General features: G+C 44.9%; 3 protein-coding genes across 3 annotated transcripts; 1 reads left to right on the top strand and 2 right to left on the bottom strand.

The window, feature by feature from the left end:
- Positions 1-3,215: 3,215 nt before the first annotated feature.
- LOC100838380 lies at positions 3,216-4,164 on the top strand. Its single transcript, XM_003566965.4, has one exon. It carries the CDS (start codon positions 3,346-3,348, stop codon positions 3,820-3,822), a length of 477 nt encoding a protein of 158 aa, XP_003567013.1. The 5' UTR covers positions 3,216-3,345; the 3' UTR covers positions 3,823-4,164.
- A 1,271-nt stretch (positions 4,165-5,435) lies between these two features.
- Positions 5,436-10,010, bottom strand: LOC100823467 (phytochrome-associated serine/threonine-protein phosphatase 1). Its single transcript, XM_003569551.4, has 10 exons — positions 9,659-10,010; positions 9,291-9,437; positions 9,131-9,198; positions 8,320-8,377; positions 7,655-7,765; positions 7,518-7,568; positions 6,705-6,848; positions 6,533-6,628; positions 6,323-6,394; positions 5,436-5,728 (listed from the first exon to the last, which is right to left on the bottom strand). Exons 1-10 carry the CDS (start codon positions 9,737-9,739, stop codon positions 5,645-5,647), a joined length of 912 nt encoding a protein of 303 aa, XP_003569599.1. The 5' UTR covers positions 9,740-10,010; the 3' UTR covers positions 5,436-5,644.
- Positions 10,011-10,346: 336 nt separating this feature from the next.
- Positions 10,347-18,456, bottom strand: LOC100822542 (general transcription and DNA repair factor IIH helicase subunit XPB1). The gene is made up of 19 exons (XM_003569548.4): positions 18,295-18,456; positions 18,104-18,220; positions 17,826-17,994; positions 16,811-17,033; positions 16,671-16,727; positions 16,125-16,268; positions 15,952-16,032; positions 14,711-14,798; positions 13,653-13,990; positions 13,473-13,548; positions 13,198-13,391; positions 12,688-12,851; positions 12,541-12,613; positions 12,336-12,449; positions 11,697-11,777; positions 11,500-11,559; positions 11,268-11,351; positions 11,034-11,176; positions 10,347-10,929 (listed from the first exon to the last, which is right to left on the bottom strand). Exons 1-19 carry the CDS (start codon positions 18,308-18,310, stop codon positions 10,851-10,853), a joined length of 2,301 nt encoding a protein of 766 aa, XP_003569596.1. The 5' UTR covers positions 18,311-18,456; the 3' UTR covers positions 10,347-10,850.
- Between the last annotated feature and the right edge of the window lie 1,068 nt (positions 18,457-19,524).

The following is a 19,524-nucleotide window of genomic DNA, read 5'->3' as shown; positions in this document are numbered from 1 at the left end:
TTGCTCCCCGATGCCCCCGCCGCCGCCGCCTTCTTGGCGGGCCTCTAGGGAGCCCCCGGCTCCGCGGCAAGCACTTGCTTCCGGCCGCGTTTCCGGGAGCCCTTCTTCCCGGAGCCCTCCGGTGGGGTTGCCGCTGCTTTGGCGGCAAGCTCGGGCGCCACGCGCCCTTCCTCGTCCATCGCGCACTTGTGCGCGAGAGCTTAGAGATCCCTGGTGGTCCGGATCCGGTGCGTGTTGAGCTTCTCACGCATCTTCGGGTCTCGGACGTTGATGGCGTACGTGTTGATGATGGCGGCTGCTTCCACCTCAGGGATGGAGTAGGAGAGATTGGAGAACCTGTTGGTGAAGTCCCGCAACGTCTCCCCCGGTTTCTGCACTACCGTGTGCAGTTCCGCCATGGTTCCCGGGCGCTTGTAGCCGCCCTGGAACGCGTTCACGAACTGCTCGCGCAGGTCAGCCCAGGAGGCTATGGACCCGACGGGCAGGTTGAGCAACCAAGTCCTCGCTGATCTTTTGACGACCATCGGGAACCAGTTGGCCCTGACCTTATCGTCGGCACCAATGGCGTGCATGCCCAACATGTAGGTCAGGAGGAAATCCTTGGGATTCACGGTCCCGTCGTACGTCCCGAGTGTCGGCGCTCGGAACTTGCGGAGCCATGTCACCCGGCGCAGCTCGCGAGTGAACGCGGCGTAGCCGTACTCAGCGCCCATGGGAGCATCTTCCTGCTCCTCTGGGCGCGGGCATTCTGCTTCACACCGACGCCGGCGCTCCAGGCGCGGGCGGAGGTCTTCCTGCTGGCGAGCATTCAGGACGCCTCGCGCGTCACCCTGTGTAACGGTCGGTGACGAATCCGAAGACCCCACGGGATCCTCGCCTCCTTGCCCTCCCAGCGGGGGAGGGTATTCTCCGTGTCCTGAGACACGGGGCGTGTCTCTGCGTCCCGGGTTCTGCCCCCGGCCTGAACCAGCCGGGGCACCCTCGCCTTGCGGCTGCTGGGCGGAGAGTGCGAGGAGCGCGTCCAGCTCCGCACTCCACGCTTCATGCGTCGGCATGCCTTGCGGTGGCTCATAGTGCACCATGACACGCGCGGCTATAATGGCTTCCGCCGGGGTCTGGGTGGGAGGCTGCTGATTCTCCGACCGGCTGCCCTCCGCCCTGTCACCCGGTGCCCTCGGATGAGTGGGGCGAGACTCCATCGGCGTTGCACGCGACGCGCTGTACTCATGGCACAGTTGTCGCTGCACATCTTCGGCCCGCGAGGGGACTCGCTGGCCGGCGCGCGCGGCTGGCTCCGGCGTTGGGCACCGCAGGCCCCCTCGGCAAGTTGTCTGCCGACGGCCGAGGTGGCGGAGGTGGCAGCTGCGACTGCTGCGACTGCTGCTGCCGTGGAGGGGACCCCTGGTCCCCTTGTGCTTGTGACGCTCGCACAACGTCATGGGACCGAGTGCGCATGGCGAGAGTGTCGTGCAAGTCGACCCGGGGCTCGTCCGTCTTCTTGGACGGCATGGCAAGCTAGTTGTTGAAGACGTCATAGACGAAGGAGCCGATGTTGACGACGCTGACGCCAGCGGTCACCCGAAGCTCTCTGCACGCCCCCCTACCTGGCGCGCCAGATGTCGGAGCACGGTCTCGGGCACCGGGGATGCCGAGCACCCCCTTTTTGGTTCGGTGGAGGGTGAGGTGATCGCTCCGACGATCGCCGGCGTGGCGATAGACACGAAGTGTAGACACAAGAGTTTACCCAGGTTCGGGCCACCTGGAGGTGTAATACCCTACGTCTTGCTTTGAGTTGTATTCACAAGTTTGAGTGCGTACGTATCACCCGGGGAGTTCCCGGGTTGGCTACTTGGGTGAATGCGATGCTATGTTCTAATAACTGGGGTTGGAACCCTTTGACCGGTGGCATTGGTCCTCCTTTTAGAACCAAGGGGATACCACAGGTGCCTAAGCATGCAGCATGACACGTTTCCCAGACACGTGTCACGGCCACACAAGATACACTTTGGTTGATCCGCGCTGGACGCCATGCAACGCCCTGTCTACTATACACGGTAGAAAAAACGGTTCGCAGGGTAGTCGCCATAGCCTTGCTCAGCAAGACTAGTCTTGCCGATAAGACTCTTGTCGGTGAATTAAATGCACTGCGCCCGCTGTCTTGTCCTGTCTTCACTATTCTGCGGGTCCCGCCCGCATGCCCGAACGCGGGTTGCTGGGATGCACCTTCCCGGCTAGCGCACCTGCTAGTTGCCGGGAGGCGTTCCTTCAGCTTCCCGGGACCGGAGTTCCCGAGGGCATCTTGTACTCGGCCCTTAGCCTTTAACTTCGCCAAAGGCCGTCTCCTCGAGGCAAGCTTTCCGGACTCGTCGCTTCCCAGGAGGCCTTCCTGACGGGGCTTCGTCACTGACGACCCACGCGTTCCGTATCAGTGGGATCCCGTGGGCCACTGGTACGACATTTATAAAAGGTTGCGACACTCTGATACGTTACTCCCTCCTTTCCGGTTTATGGAGCCCCACACATCCTTAGGTGGAAGATATCACTAATGTAACATGAGTTTTATATCACAAAAATTATACCATTAAAACTTCATATGTTTTATTTTCTAATGGTATAATTTTTTGATATAAGAATCATGTTACCTAATTAAATCTTGAACATAGAAATGCGCAGGGCGACTTAAACCAGAATAGAGGTAGTAGTAGCACTACCAAATTCCCTAGTGACATTATTATGTTTTTTTTTGCGGACAGTGACATTATTATGTCAGTTAGTTGGCTTACGACAGCAGATCTTCCAAGTGCGTGATGCTTTGTGAAACAGCTGTCTAGTCAAGTCTCGCTACAAATCAAGAAGGAACTTTGGGCTCGTGAATAAAGGAAAAGATCGCAGCCACCAAATTGTTATTAGTATTTATACACTCCCCTACATTCTGTCGTGGTTTAGTTCAAATTTGAATTAAAACAACAACAATAATTTAATATAAGAACAAATTTGAATTAAAACCACGACAATAATTTAATACGAGGGAGTACATATATGCTTGCGTACTTTGGTGAAGTGTCTAAGTTCGAACTAATACAATGGTCCAGGTACTCATCACGTAGGCTCAGTGCTTGATTTCTCTGTAGATGTCCTTTGCTGACTAAGATAGAAGCTGTAAAAAGAAGCGATAGAGAAAAGATAAATGAAACCACAAGAGACGCGCTCGCAAAATTATTAAGTGCGAGGGAATAAGGGAGAGCGGCCCTCCATTCGCACCCCAGCCACACCCCACACGACTCCTATTCGAATCATCGAAAACCAAGAGCAAAGGAAAGGAAAGCGGAGGCAAGGGGAGAGGGGATGGACGCCGGCCACGCCACTGCCGCGCAAGAGACCGACGACGACGCGCCGCGCAAGAAGAAGACGGCGGCCAGGAAGCGCTGGGGTGACGAAGGCTCGCGCGAGCGCGGCCTGTCGCCGGCGGCGCCACCCGACGACCCCGGGAAGGACGCGGCGCTGGCGGAGTGCGCGGTCTCGTGCTGCATCTTCTGCGCGTGCCTGCCGGTCGCCGCGCTCTGCTGCGTCGCGCGCGCCCCGGTCCGCGCCGCGCGGCGGTGCTGGAGGTGGAGGGCGACGAGGAGGCGGCCGCCCCGGCGCCTCGCGCCCGGCGGGTCCTCGTCCTTCTCCGACGCCGAGCTCGGGGACTTCCGGCAAGGGCGGAGGCGGACAATGGCGGACGAAGACCACCGGCCCAGATCGCGGTCGCCGCGTGGCTGCCGGACTGCCCCGCCGCCGGCGCATCCGCAGCAACCGCCCCTTCGGGATCGGAGGAGATAGTTAGTGCTCAGTCAGTCAGTTAGCCTTTTTTTCCCTCCTCTCCAGTTTTGCAGTGATCTGCCAAGTAGGATGCGCCGGCTCGATCTGTCCGGCCTCTCTTTTTTCTTCGGTTTCTGTCTTTCTTCCTCGCTCTCGCCTTCGGCTTCGGTTCAGGTCCGCCTTTGGTAGTTTGGTGCCGATGATTAGCAAGAAATTTCGGCAAAGATTGTTCTTCAGTGCACAGCTGCACAATGCCTTGTCCACATTTTTCTCTCTAGACTAGACTGTAATAGTCAAGATGATTTGATCGTTTGCACCAAAAATAAAGATGCAGTCTTTTTATAAAAAAGATGCATTATCGTATGCTTTATCACATCTCCATCCTGCGCCAGTAGAAATCACAGGATCCTGCGCTAAACAGTAGAAATCACAGGATTTATGCCCCGCTCGCCCTGCCCCAGAGCCGGGCCTGGTGGAGAACTGCGGGCTGCTAGCACGTACTGATGCTACCCACACTGTTGAAGAAAAATGACCCGTTACAATTCGTCAGATAGGACTACGAGTCAAACATACGTGTACTTAAATTGTGCTGTCAAAAATAAGTGTACTTAAATTGCCTCTTAATTCTACCGTTGAATGACATGCCACTGTTAAGTGTATTGCTATAAACGAGGGGGTCAGACACGGCGAACAGTTAGTGTAGTAAATTACTGGTTTGTACTGCTATCCCCACCTGAGCGATCACGAAGGTGTTGAGTTAAAAAAATGAACAGCCCGCCGAAAGATACCCCCGGAATCCAATGATGTGATCTATTGTCATGACAAATCTATCTTTGGAGTGTACTACACTTCTGAACACTGATCTGAATTCTGTTGTTTGGCGACTTTGTCGTCAATAGGTCGGCACGACGCGACATGCCAGTGGCACGCACCATCAACAGAGCGCAATCCTTGTTTCCATATGCGATGGGAGGTCAAGGTTGCGCCCCACGGGCCAGGCCATCGTGCACGCGACGCGATAGCGAGGAAGATCCGAGACCGCGAGCACAAGGCGCCGTCCAAAGTCCAAACGCCCCAATGGATAGAGGCTCCGCTCGGCAGCTAATCAGGGGGGCAGTAATTGCAAAAGGCGGACTGACACGCAGACGCGTTCGCTGTCTCCGTCGGCTCGGTATCGGGCAGCGTGGCGACAACGCGGCCCAGCGCCGACAACGTGCGTTCGTGCGTGCAAGTTGCCCGCGAGAAGATCCTTTGGTTCGTTTGGGTGGCCGGTCGCGGCCGCTGGGAAAGGGGAAGTTCAGCCGCGGGAGGGAGACACCTTTCTCCCCACCGCTGGAAAAGACAAAGCAACGTGAGCGCACCCGCGGCCCGCGGCGGCATCTATCTCTACTCCGGCGGCGCTCCGGCCCATTTCTCTTCTGCGCGATTAATCGATTATCACCTGTAGAATCCCAAAAAGAACGTCCGCGAATATGAGTGGTCCATCATACAGACAACAGCAGTAAGCATATATAGCTGCAACTCAGAACGAAAGCTAAAGAGTAATTCTAAAGTTACGGATAAAAACAGAGCCAAGCCTGTTTGTGTTGCAAAACGCATCTGTCCTTCAGGATAACAAGTAAATAGCACACACAATAAATAAGAAACAAGAACTTGACACTGACATAGAAGGAATACAGGAGCAATGATACTCCCAAGGGTCTATTGTACATGTGGTTAAAAGAACAGAGAAATCAAACGCATCAGATTGGACTATGATCTGAACCTACAACAATAAACACCTCCGGTTCATCTTTAACCCTTACAGATTAAAACAGTGACTTCTAGAATTGTACAATTGAAGTCAGAGAAAATATGGAACAGCAGTCCTTGGGCCACGCATCTGGTTGTTCTCCTCTGTCTCTGTGAAGAACTTAACCTCTCTTTCCTGACAATTGAGCAGATGATCGAAAAGGTCAGAAAACAGATATAGTTCATGAAATAAATTGGCTTCAGCTACTTCACATAAAAACTGTAACTAAAAGTGAATGTGTAGGTTTCATTGGCAGTTGAACTGAAGTTCTCTTCCTGTTAGTAGCCACTAGCTTTATTCCTTATTTCAGGTCTTGATCCCACTAACAAGCAGACTACAAAATCCGTGGAATGCGACACTCGGTATACCAACAGAGAAGCGACTCACAAGTCACAACCAGTTGGGCTGTGTACCATAACAGGAACTTTGATTACCTAAAAAAGAAATTTTGATAACCACAACACTGAATTTAAGATCTAGAAATACTGGCCACAATGTGGTTGCAGGGTACAGGGTTCATCCCATGTTGCATGATTAGTTCATTAATGACCAACAAAATGGACATTCTCCATGAACTAGTTTATATGTATAATAAAATTGAAACCCAATAAAGATTTGAGTTGAAATGATTATGGATGGCCTGTATGTATTATGTATCTGCAGGACAAATACAGCAAGTAAATCCTTGTACACCAAAGATTAATATAGTTTCATCAGAGATGAACATACCATGTTGTCACTGAAGCTTAGTATAGAAGCAACATTGCCGCATCTGTAACAATAATTAGGTGCGGACCACACCTGGAAAAGAAATATGTACAAGGCATATGAGAAGGTTGCACGGAATTGAAAAATGTAGGGAGTAGCTTATAAGTTATAATAGAATAAGATGCTACGGTCAACTGGATTAGTTAGTCTATACGGCTAACAGGAACTCACAGTTACAAGGCCTTTATCCTGAAACATGTACTTTAAGCCTTCCTGGACCAGCTGGTGTGCCCGGCAAACTAGATCAAGATTGTTGACATGGTTGAACTGCATAGGATAGATCAAACACGAATTGTTAAGAACAATGAAAAGGTGATCCAGATGGAGAAGATTTGATGCGCACCTCTGTTGTCACTCTTGATCCAAAAAGCCAACCAGCACCACGCGGACTAACAGCCCATGTCTCTATCTCTTCAGGGTCACTCCACATCAGATCACAGAAAGGACCTTCGTGGGGAATTTCACAATTCCGATCAATTGTCCGTATCTGGCGACAAAATGATGTTCAATCAGATGAATGTTTCGATTGTATTGTCCGGCAACAACTCTTAGATCTTATAAGACAACAGCAGTAAGCATACAAGAACAAATCAACCACAGAATCATGCATTATGACATCAATGATAAAAAGACTTTACTGCCACAGATAAGTATAACAGAAATCCAAATGAAAACAAAAGATGATGGCGAAGATCAAAATCAATAAAAATAGGGTAGGATTAGAAACACATTGTTGACATGCTCAACACAAAGTTGGTGTTAAAGTTTACTAATCCCTCAACAGTTCTCAAAGAATACAATGTTCCAACAGTAACCCAGCATTAGCCATGGGGGACACCCTCGTCCTACTCGCCTAATGGGCAATTAGGTGTTAGCACAATTATCTACAGAACTCATAGATCGATTAAAGATATATCTAGAGCTGTTATCTAGCAAGAGCATTTCCTTAAAATTCGTAAGAATTTGGATGCAGGCCATATAATGATATAATAGTGTTGTAAACCAAGTGCAGTAAGTTTCTCTATTGTACATTTGCTACGCAGAAATTCAAATTCTTCTAAAATGGTAGAATCAAACCCAAAATGGGTTCCAGAAATAACATACTGGCTGAATGATGATCACAAAAAGTTGGAGGAATAAAAGGAGTCCAACTAACCTGGTCAATAGTTCGCACATCAGGAGAAAGACCACCGTGAACACACAGGACCTGAATTTTCACCATATCATTTAAGTAATCATTTGGTACAAAGTACAAACTATTATCCTACAAATTGCCTACTAAGAGGAACTTACTGTGCCATTAATGATTGCTGAAAGAGTAAGGTAATCAAAAACATCAGTGCAGTACCGCCATGCGTTGGCGTTCCCGTACTTTCTCTGGCACTCGTCATAGAAACCATATACCTGCAGATTCAACCAAATTATATTAGTATGCCTGCATGATACCCAAAAAATCAGCATACCATGTGAATTGACTTATTTTTGTTAGACAATACATCAAGCTGTGATTCAAATAAATATACAAAAGTAGCATATATTCCTAACTCCTAACCACGCACAAAAAAAAAACATGTGAAAGAGAGATTGTTCAACTGGCCAAACAAAAGTACAAAAGCACAAGCAATGGTGCGTGCATTTGCATTTCTAACGCGCAATTACTTAAATGACAAACATGATAACTTATGTAAAAACATTAGTTCAGTAACAGGATTGTAAATTTAGAGTAGTGTTCTCATTTCGTCCAGAAAGCGAGAACCACAAATGTTGGTGCACGAATTAGAGGTCAGATATGCAAAGTAACTCAACAAACTACAAGATCATTTGGCAACAGCTGAGAGTGCAACATGGAAATTATGAAAGCAGGTAGATAAAACAACAAGACAGTTAATTGCAGCACAAGTATCTCGAAACCCAAATTATTAACTAGATAAGGGATCATTCACCATACCAGGACATACCTGTGTCAACTGCCTACTTTCATGATTTCCTCGGAGAAGGGTTATATGGGCAGGATACCTAATGTCAGTACGAAATTTCATTCACCGGAATTAGTCATATATGGTGACACTACAGGAAAAAAACTAAACAATTCTTACTGAAAGGAAACAATAACACGAAACAAAATTAACAGACTTGGTGTGTTCATTACTTAATTGTTTCACTGATCAAGAGTGACAGGCAATCCTTATTTTCACACTTGCAGTTCAAGTTAGTACAAAACACAAAGGAGTTTTGATTTAAAATTCCAGCCAGTATGGCACACCCTTTAAGCATTTGCTCATGTTAGCATAACGAAGTCCAGAGGCCAAAATCCAAGCCATGGTTGTGCAGTGCATGGTCATCTTAATCCAATTAAGCTCAACTCATGTCCTTTGTGTACTCGGTATGGTATCAGAACCATAACATAGTAAACTTTAAATTGAATGATACAAAATAAGCTAAACTAACCCCCTCCATCCATAGATTGCTCCAAGGTATTATTCCACAAATATAAGGGTATAACTCAGTTACGAAAAGACAACAGGGTTTGACATGTAATGAAGCAGCAGCAGAGCATTATCATCCAACAGCTTAACTGTATCTAAGAATGCCTACTGCTACCTTTGGTTATTTGTTTATCCTTACCATGTATTATTACAATAAATATGGTGATATACTAATAATAAAGTCAATAGTTAGAAACAGTTAAGCTAAGTGTTATAAAGTCCATAGCTTTGGAACATATAAAAGGGCAATTCACGATTAGTACTCAGAACACTAACCAAATACCTTGCTTTTAGAAGCAAAAGGATGGTGAAAACCTCGAGACTGTTGAAGCCACGGTCCACAAAATCACCCTGAAAGTCAGAATCAATCACTTCAGTAACATAGAACATCAGAAACCCTCTGAACAAATCACGGGTCACAAAATGGGGTGGGGAAGCCACACCATGAAAATATAGTTTGTCTCGGGCACATGCCCTCCTGTGGCAAAGAGCTTCATCAGGTCATGGAACTGCCCATGGATGTCGCCACAAACTGTCACCGGGCTGTTCACTGGCTGCACGTTTGACTCCTCGATGAGAATCTCCTTCACCTGCATAATCAACGAAGCACACGGCGGTTACACACAAACACGTCCACGGATACAGAGTTTCACTTTAATCTCTCAGCGGACAGCAAAAGCAACTAATTTTCCCCATCTACCAGCTATCACCCAGAACCCTAACATAGGAGCGGCTTAGTGCACACGCACACGCGCGCCGACCGTGGGGAGAGCAAAACCCTAGCGAAACTAATAGGGGCCAGGAAGCTCACGTATTCACAGAGGGTCTGGAGCTCGTGCTCGGCGAGGTGCTGGCCCTCCTTGACCTTGGAGATCCACAGATCCAAATCCATCAGAAGCTCGGGGAGCGGCGGCGGCGAGTCGCCGGCTGGGTATTCAGGACGGACGCGCGGATCAGGGGAAGATAGGAGGGCGTCGATCCCCTCTTGGTTCCTGGTATCGGTATTGGTTTCGCCTCCTCGATCGCGGCTGGTGAGGGAGGCGAGGCGAGAGAGAGAAGAGAAGGTTGTGATTTGCGCCGGGCTTTGGGCGCTGGAGTAGGAAGAAATCGAGGCTGGTTCCGCTTTGCCTCACAGCCACCAGACGTCGTGTGCAATTGGACGGGCGGCTCTGATTGGCTGGTGCAGCCTTCTGTCTGCGTGCGCAAGCGTGTGTTCCCTCTTTTTTGAACTTTAGATTTGATGCACGGAGTACTTATATGAAAATATTCTGACTAGCTTTACGAACGACGTTCAATTTTTGTTGCGACATCTTGAGATGGACTACGATACGTAGTCCTCCGTAGATTGTTCGTAGCACAGTCGGACAGTGCTGCTTTTAGATACTCATCGGATATCACCATTACACAGCCGAAATTGTAGAGTAGAAAAGGACAGCCGGATTTGTCCACTTGAGTGATTCTTTTATAAATGAAACTTACAAATAAGAGCAGCTCCACCATTGCACAGCAACCACAAATTTTGCAGATTGGCTTACAGTACTAAGCAAATATATCGATAACAAGATCCTCAAAATTCCCCCCTTTTTTGGTATAACGGGTAGGACACATTACAGTTCTTTTTGTGAGGAACACATTACAAGGCTCTGCAACATGGATCGTTAGTACTACAGGTGTTGTACCAATATTTACATTACGGAAAGATCTTGTTTCCTCACTCTGGAACGGCAAGCGCACACGGCAGTAGAAAGCATCGCTAATTAGCTACAACTGATTCTCGCCTGAGCAAAATTGCGAATGAACCAACAGAAAACCTGAGCAAAATTGCTTCTCTTCAAAGAAAAATGCAGGCAGGCAACTTCCCGGTTAGAATCCCTGACAAATGCTTTAACACTGGTGTGCATCTTATGCTCAGTAAAAAGGGCCAAGTCAAACCATGTCCCAACAAAGCAAATCATGCCCTACAGGTTCCTGGCTTCCTGCAGATGCTACATACTGCAGAACCCCTAAGTGTAGCGTTTCTTAAACAGATGATGCCTCTTTGCTGGGTCCTTGTTCTTCTTCGCTCCCTTCCCCTTCCCAGTGCTGGATCAAAGGTAAGACTCACACGTGAGCATTGAGCAAACAAACCGCAATGAAATCAAAGCACAGATGTGAAATGTGAATGGAAGTGGAGAGAGAGGCAGCACTTGTACTCCATGTAGACCATTCCACCCGCTCCAGAAAAGGCGCTCATTAACCCAGCAGAGCGCCGAGCTTTCAGGAGAGCCTTGCCATCAGAATCCTCTTCCAAGTGCTCAACACCAATCATGTCATCCCCTGCATTCAACACCTGTTTGGAGTAGTGCAGGCATCAATTGTCCACAGTCAGCAACAAAGGCACAAAAGTGAAACAAGGGGTACGGAAAACAGTAAATACCCACTTTGCCCAAAAGGTCAAGTTGTTCATCGAGCGTGTGAAAGCTCAGGTTAGGTCCTTCGTCAGGTGGCGGCAAGCTAGTGATCACCTGGAAAATAGAATATTTCATCATTAACACTGAAGTGCCAAAAAGACTTATTTCTTACCCGTGTGTGCAGAGGGGTCTAATTCAAGAACCAAGCAATGAAGCAAAATAGACTAATTCCCCAACTACAAAAAATTGTAGAAAGGTAAACCTTGAAGCTATAGCCCTGGTCGATAAGGAACTGTTGCCTTTTCGTTGAGTAGTACATCTCCTGCACCAGTGCGACATATGTTATGGTGAAGTTAATCTACATTATGCAGGCATATTTTCGGCCCTCTCAAAGCTGGTGGACTTCCAAAAGGGCAATTATGCCATAGAGAAACAAATATAAACGTTAGTGAGACATACCTGTGTGTCAGTTGAAACCAGGGAGTAGAAAAAAGCATTGTATTCTTCTTTTCCACCTGCCATCCTATCTTGATGCTTACCCTGAAGTCACAGCAGTTGACAAGAGATTAAGTGGCAGTACAATAGAAGACACTTGTTTGAAATACAATTGCTGGAGTTCAAGATCTAATATGGTAAAGTATTTTTGGAACATTTCACCCCATCTGATCGGCACATCTTATCAGATTTGTTGTCAATTTGTCCTAACTAGCATCCAGACTATGTAAATCCCTTACACGACTACCTCAAGCCAGATCAGGGGTGGGGATTATTTAGTGGCAACTTACAATCCACACGGCAGCATGTTAACAGAATTCTGTAGATGAATGACATCATACAAACTGTCACAGATTCAAATAAATCAAAGATTTGAAAACATTGAAGTAAATGCTAAGTTATATAGGAAATACACTTGTCTCCTTTTGCCACCAAATTTGGTTTGAGATATTTTTTTTCTTCGCACCAACTATTTTTTTTCAGAGCTTATATCAGTATTTGTGATGAGTTATCATTGTAAATTTTGAATATCAAGATGAGTAACAAAGTACCTACAACAATCGGTTTGTACATGCAACAACCACAAGCTTCAGTCCACATTACCTTTGCCCTGAGGATACGTCCCAACCGTTGAGCTTCTTGACGCCGGGAACCAGCATGAGATGATATTTGTATGATGACATTTGCTTCTGGAATATCAATTGAGTTATCACCCACCTAAGAAGTAACAGCACACAAGTCATTCAGATTGCCTATATCCATAGCTTTGAAACAAAAACTAGGATCACAAAATCAATGATAAGCACACCTTAGAGAGGAAAACAGTATTAACTTCTGGGCTGTTCTTGAATTGATACAAAATTCTCGTCCTCTCAGCATGGCTGAAAGATGCAGAGCTGACATAAGTATATAGCTTATGGCTCATAAGTAGCGTCTGTATAAAATGAGAGTTCACCTCGTGGCACCATAAATCATTGGTTTACGGAGCTTCATCGCATATGCAGTTAGTGCAAACAAATTGTCGGCAAACACAATTATCTTATCTCCACGTTGTTGCTCATGGAATCGAATTAGAAACTCACAAGCCCTGAACTTGTTTGGATTCATCACATAGAGTACCTGATAGGAAGAGCGAATATAATGCAATCATCAATATGAAAGAAAAAACTGAGGACTGTACTGAAGCTAGAACAGAGTTGAGAAACAAGCATACAAATAGAAATATTCATAAGCTTAATATGTCAAAGTTCAATAATAAAAGCATTTTCTCACCAAGATTCAAGATAACAAAGATCAAAGGAAGTCAATATATGTTGATAAATCAAATTGACCATTGCATAAAAAAGATGCCACAGAAAGAAATAATGGAAATCCAAACATGTGTGATTTATCTTTCTATAGAAGAGGCTCTGAAGTTGAATGAAAATTCTGCACAGGCAGATGAGAAACTTCAACAAAGATTTACCTGCTTCTTCTTTGAGTTTTCCTTTTTCAAATACTCAGCAAAAAACTCTTTGGTCATGGGACACCAGACTTCTGCACACTGCACATTTGCAATAAATCCACCTTTCACTAAATCCAGCCAGTTTGCTTCATACAGCTTTGGTCCAATTAGAAAATTCAGATCAGTAATACGTTCGTCCTCTCTCACAAGCGTAGCTGCAATTATATTAATTTAAGTTATTTTGCTTAGCATAATAAGTGAATAAAATAATATAGGAATATATGATGAAAATATACCAGTAAGACCAAGCTTGCAGTGAGACTTAGTAATGCTAATAACCTTTCTGAACATATGTGCAGGGACAACATGAACCTGCAAAAGAAAAAAGGTAGAAAAAATGGGTATGTATTGTACTATGACTTGTCATGTGTAAATGAAATTTGAAACACTGGATTATCAGAGAATGGAGATCCCACCTCGTCCATTAGGAGCAAACCCCACTCTCTGTTCCGGATTTCTTCAATAATCTTCTCTGAGTCTTCAGACCGTTTGCCCCCAAATGCCACCATGTTATAAGTAGTTACAACAACACCAGCCATCCCTCGAAATTTCTCCTTGTTATCTGATGTAAAACGGCTGATATGTTCATCTCTTATAGTTGACCAGAGCTTGAACTGGAATGCCCATTGATCAACAGAGACAGCATTAGTGGCCAAGCATAGACAGCTCTTCTTTATACGGCATGCTGCAGATACACCAACCAACGACTTTCCAGCACCACAAGGTAGCACGATAATGCCTGACCTTGCTCTGCCTGTCAAATCATGGGAAAGAATTTTCAATGAAAAGAAGAACAAATGAACCCATGGAATAATGCTCTACTACCTCCATTCCTAAATGTAAGAAGTCCTAGCTTTGTCTTAAGTCAATCAAATGTACTCCCTCCGATCCATATTAAGTGTCTCAAATTTTGTACTAACTTGGTACAAAGTTGTACTAAATTCGAGACACTTATTATGGATCGGAGGTAGTATTAAAGTTTGACCAAGTTTATAGAAAAATCTACCAACATTTAGAATATCAAGCAAGTATTCTACGAAAATATATATCATGATGGATTTAACAAAACTAATTTAGAGTCATAGATGTTGCTAGATTTTTCTATAAACTTGATATAACTTTAAGAAGTTTGACTTAGGACAAAGCTAGGACTTTACATCTACAAACAGAGGGAGTGGCTAATGACAAGAGCAAGGAGACTGTCTCCAACATTCCTAGTTTCCTTTCTTAGTAAACACAGGTTTCCCACTAGTCCCAATGTTTAAAATGTCTCTTCTCAAAAGTCCTACCCTCTAACAACTTCTAGAGAGAAGATCCTGATTTTAACTCAAATTGTCAAGATCACTAGTACGCTTAGTAAATTATTAATGAGGATTGTATGCATCTGTTATGCTGCCACACCATGACACTATCTGCAGGCCTTGCCCAGATCTTATATGCAGTTATTCACATGTGCATTGCATAATGAACTTACCGTTCCCAAACATCTTACTGAGGCTCTTTTCTTGATACGGCCTTGGCCGTGCTTGAGGTTTTAATTCCATATCCAAATCTGGGTTCACCTACAGTTAAATGAAAAGTCACCTCCAATTCTAAATCATGCTGCCAATGGTTGTTCATACATCGTGCTTGAAATCAACCAAAAACCATCACCATCAAATTATTCTTTTTTATGTTGCCTGTTCATATACTACACAACTTTACAAGTAAAAATGATGAAAAAAAATACCATGAGTCTCAAACCTCAGTATGAAATTAGCATACAGTGATTTCTATATGTACTTTGTTGTGCTGGCAAGCAACACACTGAACAGAAAGTGTTCTCTTTACATGAATATTTATGAGAGTTCTCACTTAATATACCAAAATAGCTCTACATATAGCTTTATGACGAATAGCTCTCATGTATATGGAATTAACCATATACATGAAGAATATGAAGCAAATAAAGTTGCTGGTTTATTGTTTTAACTTTTAGCTGTATATGTTAAGAATCAAATAACATGCGCTAATTGTTTCCAGGGTAAAAGAAAGGCCCGATATTAATACAGTAAATTTCATACTCCAATGTTTTGAATCATACTGGGCAGTAAATAAGGTCAGTTATCACCGTTAGATTGGTGCTTTAGTCTTATACTCCCTCCGTCCCATATTAAGTGACTCAAATTTGCCCAAATAGGGATGTATCTATACCTAAAAAGCGTCTAGATACATGTAATAGAAAGTTAATTAATATAGGACGGAGGCAGTATAATTTATATTGATGTAGCAAACAACTACTCCCTTCGTCCCATATTAAGTGACTTTCTATTACATGTACTAGACGCTTTTTAGGCATAGATACATTGATATTTGGGCAATTTTTGAGTCACTTAATATGGATGGAGGGAGTAGCTCTCTAGTTCAGTTGATACGTAGGAGTTCTTGACTTCTTGTGTTATCAGAGGCAATTGTTTTGAACTCAGTGAACTACCAGCTAAAAGTTGCATTTCTAAAGCACATCGCAAGGTTGACTCAGCAAAGTTCAACTGTTCAACTTGACCAGCTCGCAGGAAACCTGGCCAGCTCAATCAGGCTTCCTCACATTTTGACACGGGCTAATTGGACTTTAATACCTTGGTCCAACTAATGCACCACATCCAGTTTTTTCCAGTCAGCCACTGTTCTAGGTCTGATAAATATGGTTGTTTATTAATATGGCCAAAAAAAACTTACAGTGTCATTCCTAAAATCATACTCCTCCAGCATGGGAAAGTTTAGTGCATTTGGTAAGCACCGTTGCTTGACATTCTCAACCTGAATGAGATGAATTGAACTATTATAATTATTAAACAGCAGTCTCCATGACTGAAGTCGCACCCAAGTTTATACTTAAAGTGACACGATACCTGAGATGGATCGATTTCAAAAGAATGTGTTTCCTTATCTTCAGTTGCAGCAGCCAATTCCATTCCATCTAACAAATCCTCATGGCCACTAGCTATTTCCCCTGCTGTTTTGCTAACAGTAAATGAAGGTCCTCCTAGGGAATCCTGAAGAAGAATAGAAATGGATTTAGATAACATATAGGAAATAGAAAAGCTGTATGAGAGAGCAACTGAAAATGTCCAGTATGGAAACCTATTCCTGAAGTCGAGAATAAATAATTAAGGTACTCCCTCTGTTCCATAATTCTTGTCAAAATATTACATGTATCTAGACACTTTTTAGGAATAGATACATCCATATTTGGGCAAATTTGAGACAAGAATTATGGAACGGAGGGAGTAGTATTTATGCCACTCAGATTAAAAAAATAACGAGCATAATTATCAAACAAGTAGATCAAAGCACGTTGACGGTATGGACAAGCACAAGGATGCAGTTTTGTTCTGCCTGACACTGATTATGTTTCCGCAAAAGCTGTATTCAAGTAAAGAACACAAAAGGTTAACCTCAGGAGATTGCCGTGCTCTTGCGATGACTTCATCATTCAGAAGAGTCTTCAAAACCTGGACACAAGTGTCACAGCTCACATAAATAACAGGTAACAGTGCAATCAGAAATCCTTTAGTTCAAGGAAGAATGATACAACCTCAGGGAATGGGGATTCCACAAAATATCGGTTCTTCTTCAGAACAAGCTTTACTTTGCCATAATTCGCAGTTGACCCATGGATGAAATCAATTATTTCACGGGGCAATTTGGTCTTCGAGAGCTTACTCAAGACACTAATGATAGTTGTTGTCTCGAGTCCAACTGAGACCGCGGCATATAATGAGTGTGGCGTTAGATTGTATTCATGCATAGATTCTGGCCTGCACCAACAAAGTGAGAGTTGAGTTTTCAATGAAAATCACACACACTTTGCTGAATGCATATATTCCAGACATTAACTTGATAACTTTTGGGTGGGAAAAGGTTCATCTATTGAGTATTATCATCGTTTTAGGTCAGATTCAATCGGATTTAGCTTAACTTATTGCTGTTCTGAACATTAAACGACACTGAGTTGGCAAAGACTTCTTTATCTCCTTGACCCACCATCCAAACCCCAGACCTAGAATTTTGTTCGAAGGTAACAAGGTAAAGCATATAATTCTTCTCCTGGAATTATGCTCGGCATGTTGACATGTTGCAACTTATGTTCAGATAAGTTTTCTAGGTGGTGATATTTAAAATGCTTCAGATAATTTAATTGCAAGAAATTTATGGTTAAATAACATTGAGCAGCATTGGTTTCTCAAAATCAAAACGGGTCCAAACCCAACCTATTACAGACAAAATTCTTCCATGTAATCACATATAATCAAGTTGGACTTTTCCCTTGCGTATCATCATTAAACTCACAAGGCAGTGCCAAAATCCACCAAAAGCAGGTTCCATTGAAAAATCATTTTATATCAGATCAAATGAATGATGCTGTGCGTCATCACACCTACCAAATCCAGAAATTCAACTTCTGGTTCAAGGTGTGGCAAAATTAAAACTAACTCAGCTGAGAACTTGTGAGGAGAGAACTACTAAAAATTGGTAGAGGTCCACTCGTATGATAAAATCGTGACCGGTCCAACACAAATATGCCATTTGGTTCAAAGTCGGAGCTGGACCTGCAAACAGGTTCCGCGATCGCGATGAGGAAATCATAAGCCTGCTTGTAAAGAGGCGAGAAGGTCTCGAGGAAGATGCGGCCGTCGGCGCAGGCCCACAGCGGCCGGTTCACGTGATCCGGTTTCAGCTCCAGCTTGGTGAAGTCCCTCTTCTTCACCTCGATATCCCCTGCGCCAAATCGAAGTTCCACCCGAGAAATCCCCAATCAATTAAAAGGCAGAAACCGCATGGATTCGCGAAAGGTTTGTTGATTCGGGAGGAATCGTGCGCGCGATACCATCGCGGGCGTCGTCATCGAAATCATCGGCGTAGTTCATCTCGGCGGTCTCGTCAACCAGAGCCGCCTTTGATGGCGCCGAGGACTTCTGCCGCTTCGGCGCGCGGGAGCGATCGCCTGCAGAAGGGGGAGACGGACAGTATGAAACCGAGTGACAAGGATGTTGGTCAGATTTAGGGTTGCCGCCTCACCATCGCCGCCGGCCATGTCTGGGGTGAGGAGACGGTAGAGGTCGGTGCACGGATGAGTCGAGTCGAGTCGAGGTAGACGGCGAAAGTCGAAGGAAATATGTGACAGGCCTATGGGCTGCAGGCCTGGGGTAAATATAGGCCCAAGCCTCTCGCGAACATCTTGTTTTCTCCGTTCTTCTCCCGTAAATTGTTCGGCGCATGTCTATATTGTGGGCGCGACTTAAACAATTCGTTTGGGATGGAACGGTCATCCACCTGCGTCCCTAAAAATCGGCCACACAAATTTGGTTGTCTCACAGATAGTGGTGGCCCGCGCTGCTTTTTAGTTTCAGCACGCGTCCCCGCTAGAACCCATGTGAGTAAGTAGGGAGTGGTTTTGAGAGGGGGGCTAAATTTTTGGGCCGAGCCGGCTACTTTTTGGATTTAGTGGAGTGGCTGGTTGGATTTTTCAGCGCCAACACCCTTTATTTGACGTTTGGGGGGTATTTAGGGGGTCGGCTGGAGATGCTCTTACAACTTTCGCTCAAAAAATGGTTACAACTAGTGCACAGGCATAACCGACCCAAAACACCACCTAAAAGCTGTATACTTCGCTAAACCCCTAAAAATGCTAAACTAAAAACTCATAAAAAAAGTTACTAATTGTTCACAATATCATTGTCATACCCATCCATGTGTCACAAAATTTTACATCCAAATTCAAACTTCATCTCTAGACACAAAGGTTTTAAAAAAGTCAATGTTAGTGTTAATGGGCTCAACTCACAACATAAAAAAAAAGTCATGATCTGAACGCCATGCCCTTTTGATTCCCAAAGGCATCCATACGTCTTTGTGGCTTTGTTTTATTCCTCTTGACAGATGGGAATCGAGGATGTTATCGAGGTCCGTTTTGTTTGGGCTTCTGTTTCGGTTTTTTATGCTTCTAACTTTCTAAAAAGCACTTTTTTCGTTTACACGTGAGCTGAGAAGGGAAGCACCTCCGGATGTGCTTCTTAGCTTCATGTGTAAACGGGTGACGTGCTTTTTAGAGGGTTAGAACCATCAAAAACTAAATCAAAAGCCCAAACAAATAGGGTCCAAGAACCACCAAGGCGTTTGTGTTACTGCTTGCAATGAACTTTTTTTTTCTGACATGGTGAATCGTTAATTTGCCAAAGCTATTGCGAAGCGATGGACGAAGCTTCCGATAAGCTTCTCAGCCTGAATTCTTCTGTGTTAGATCGTAGC

Source organism: Brachypodium distachyon, chromosome 2, assembly GCF_000005505.3.
Source record: "Brachypodium distachyon strain Bd21 chromosome 2, Brachypodium_distachyon_v3.0, whole genome shotgun sequence".
In the NCBI taxonomy this organism is placed as follows: Eukaryota; Viridiplantae; Streptophyta; class Magnoliopsida; order Poales; family Poaceae; genus Brachypodium; species Brachypodium distachyon.
The sequence above is the reverse complement of the archived record's forward strand: the minus strand, read 5'-3'. Positions and strand labels throughout refer to the sequence as shown.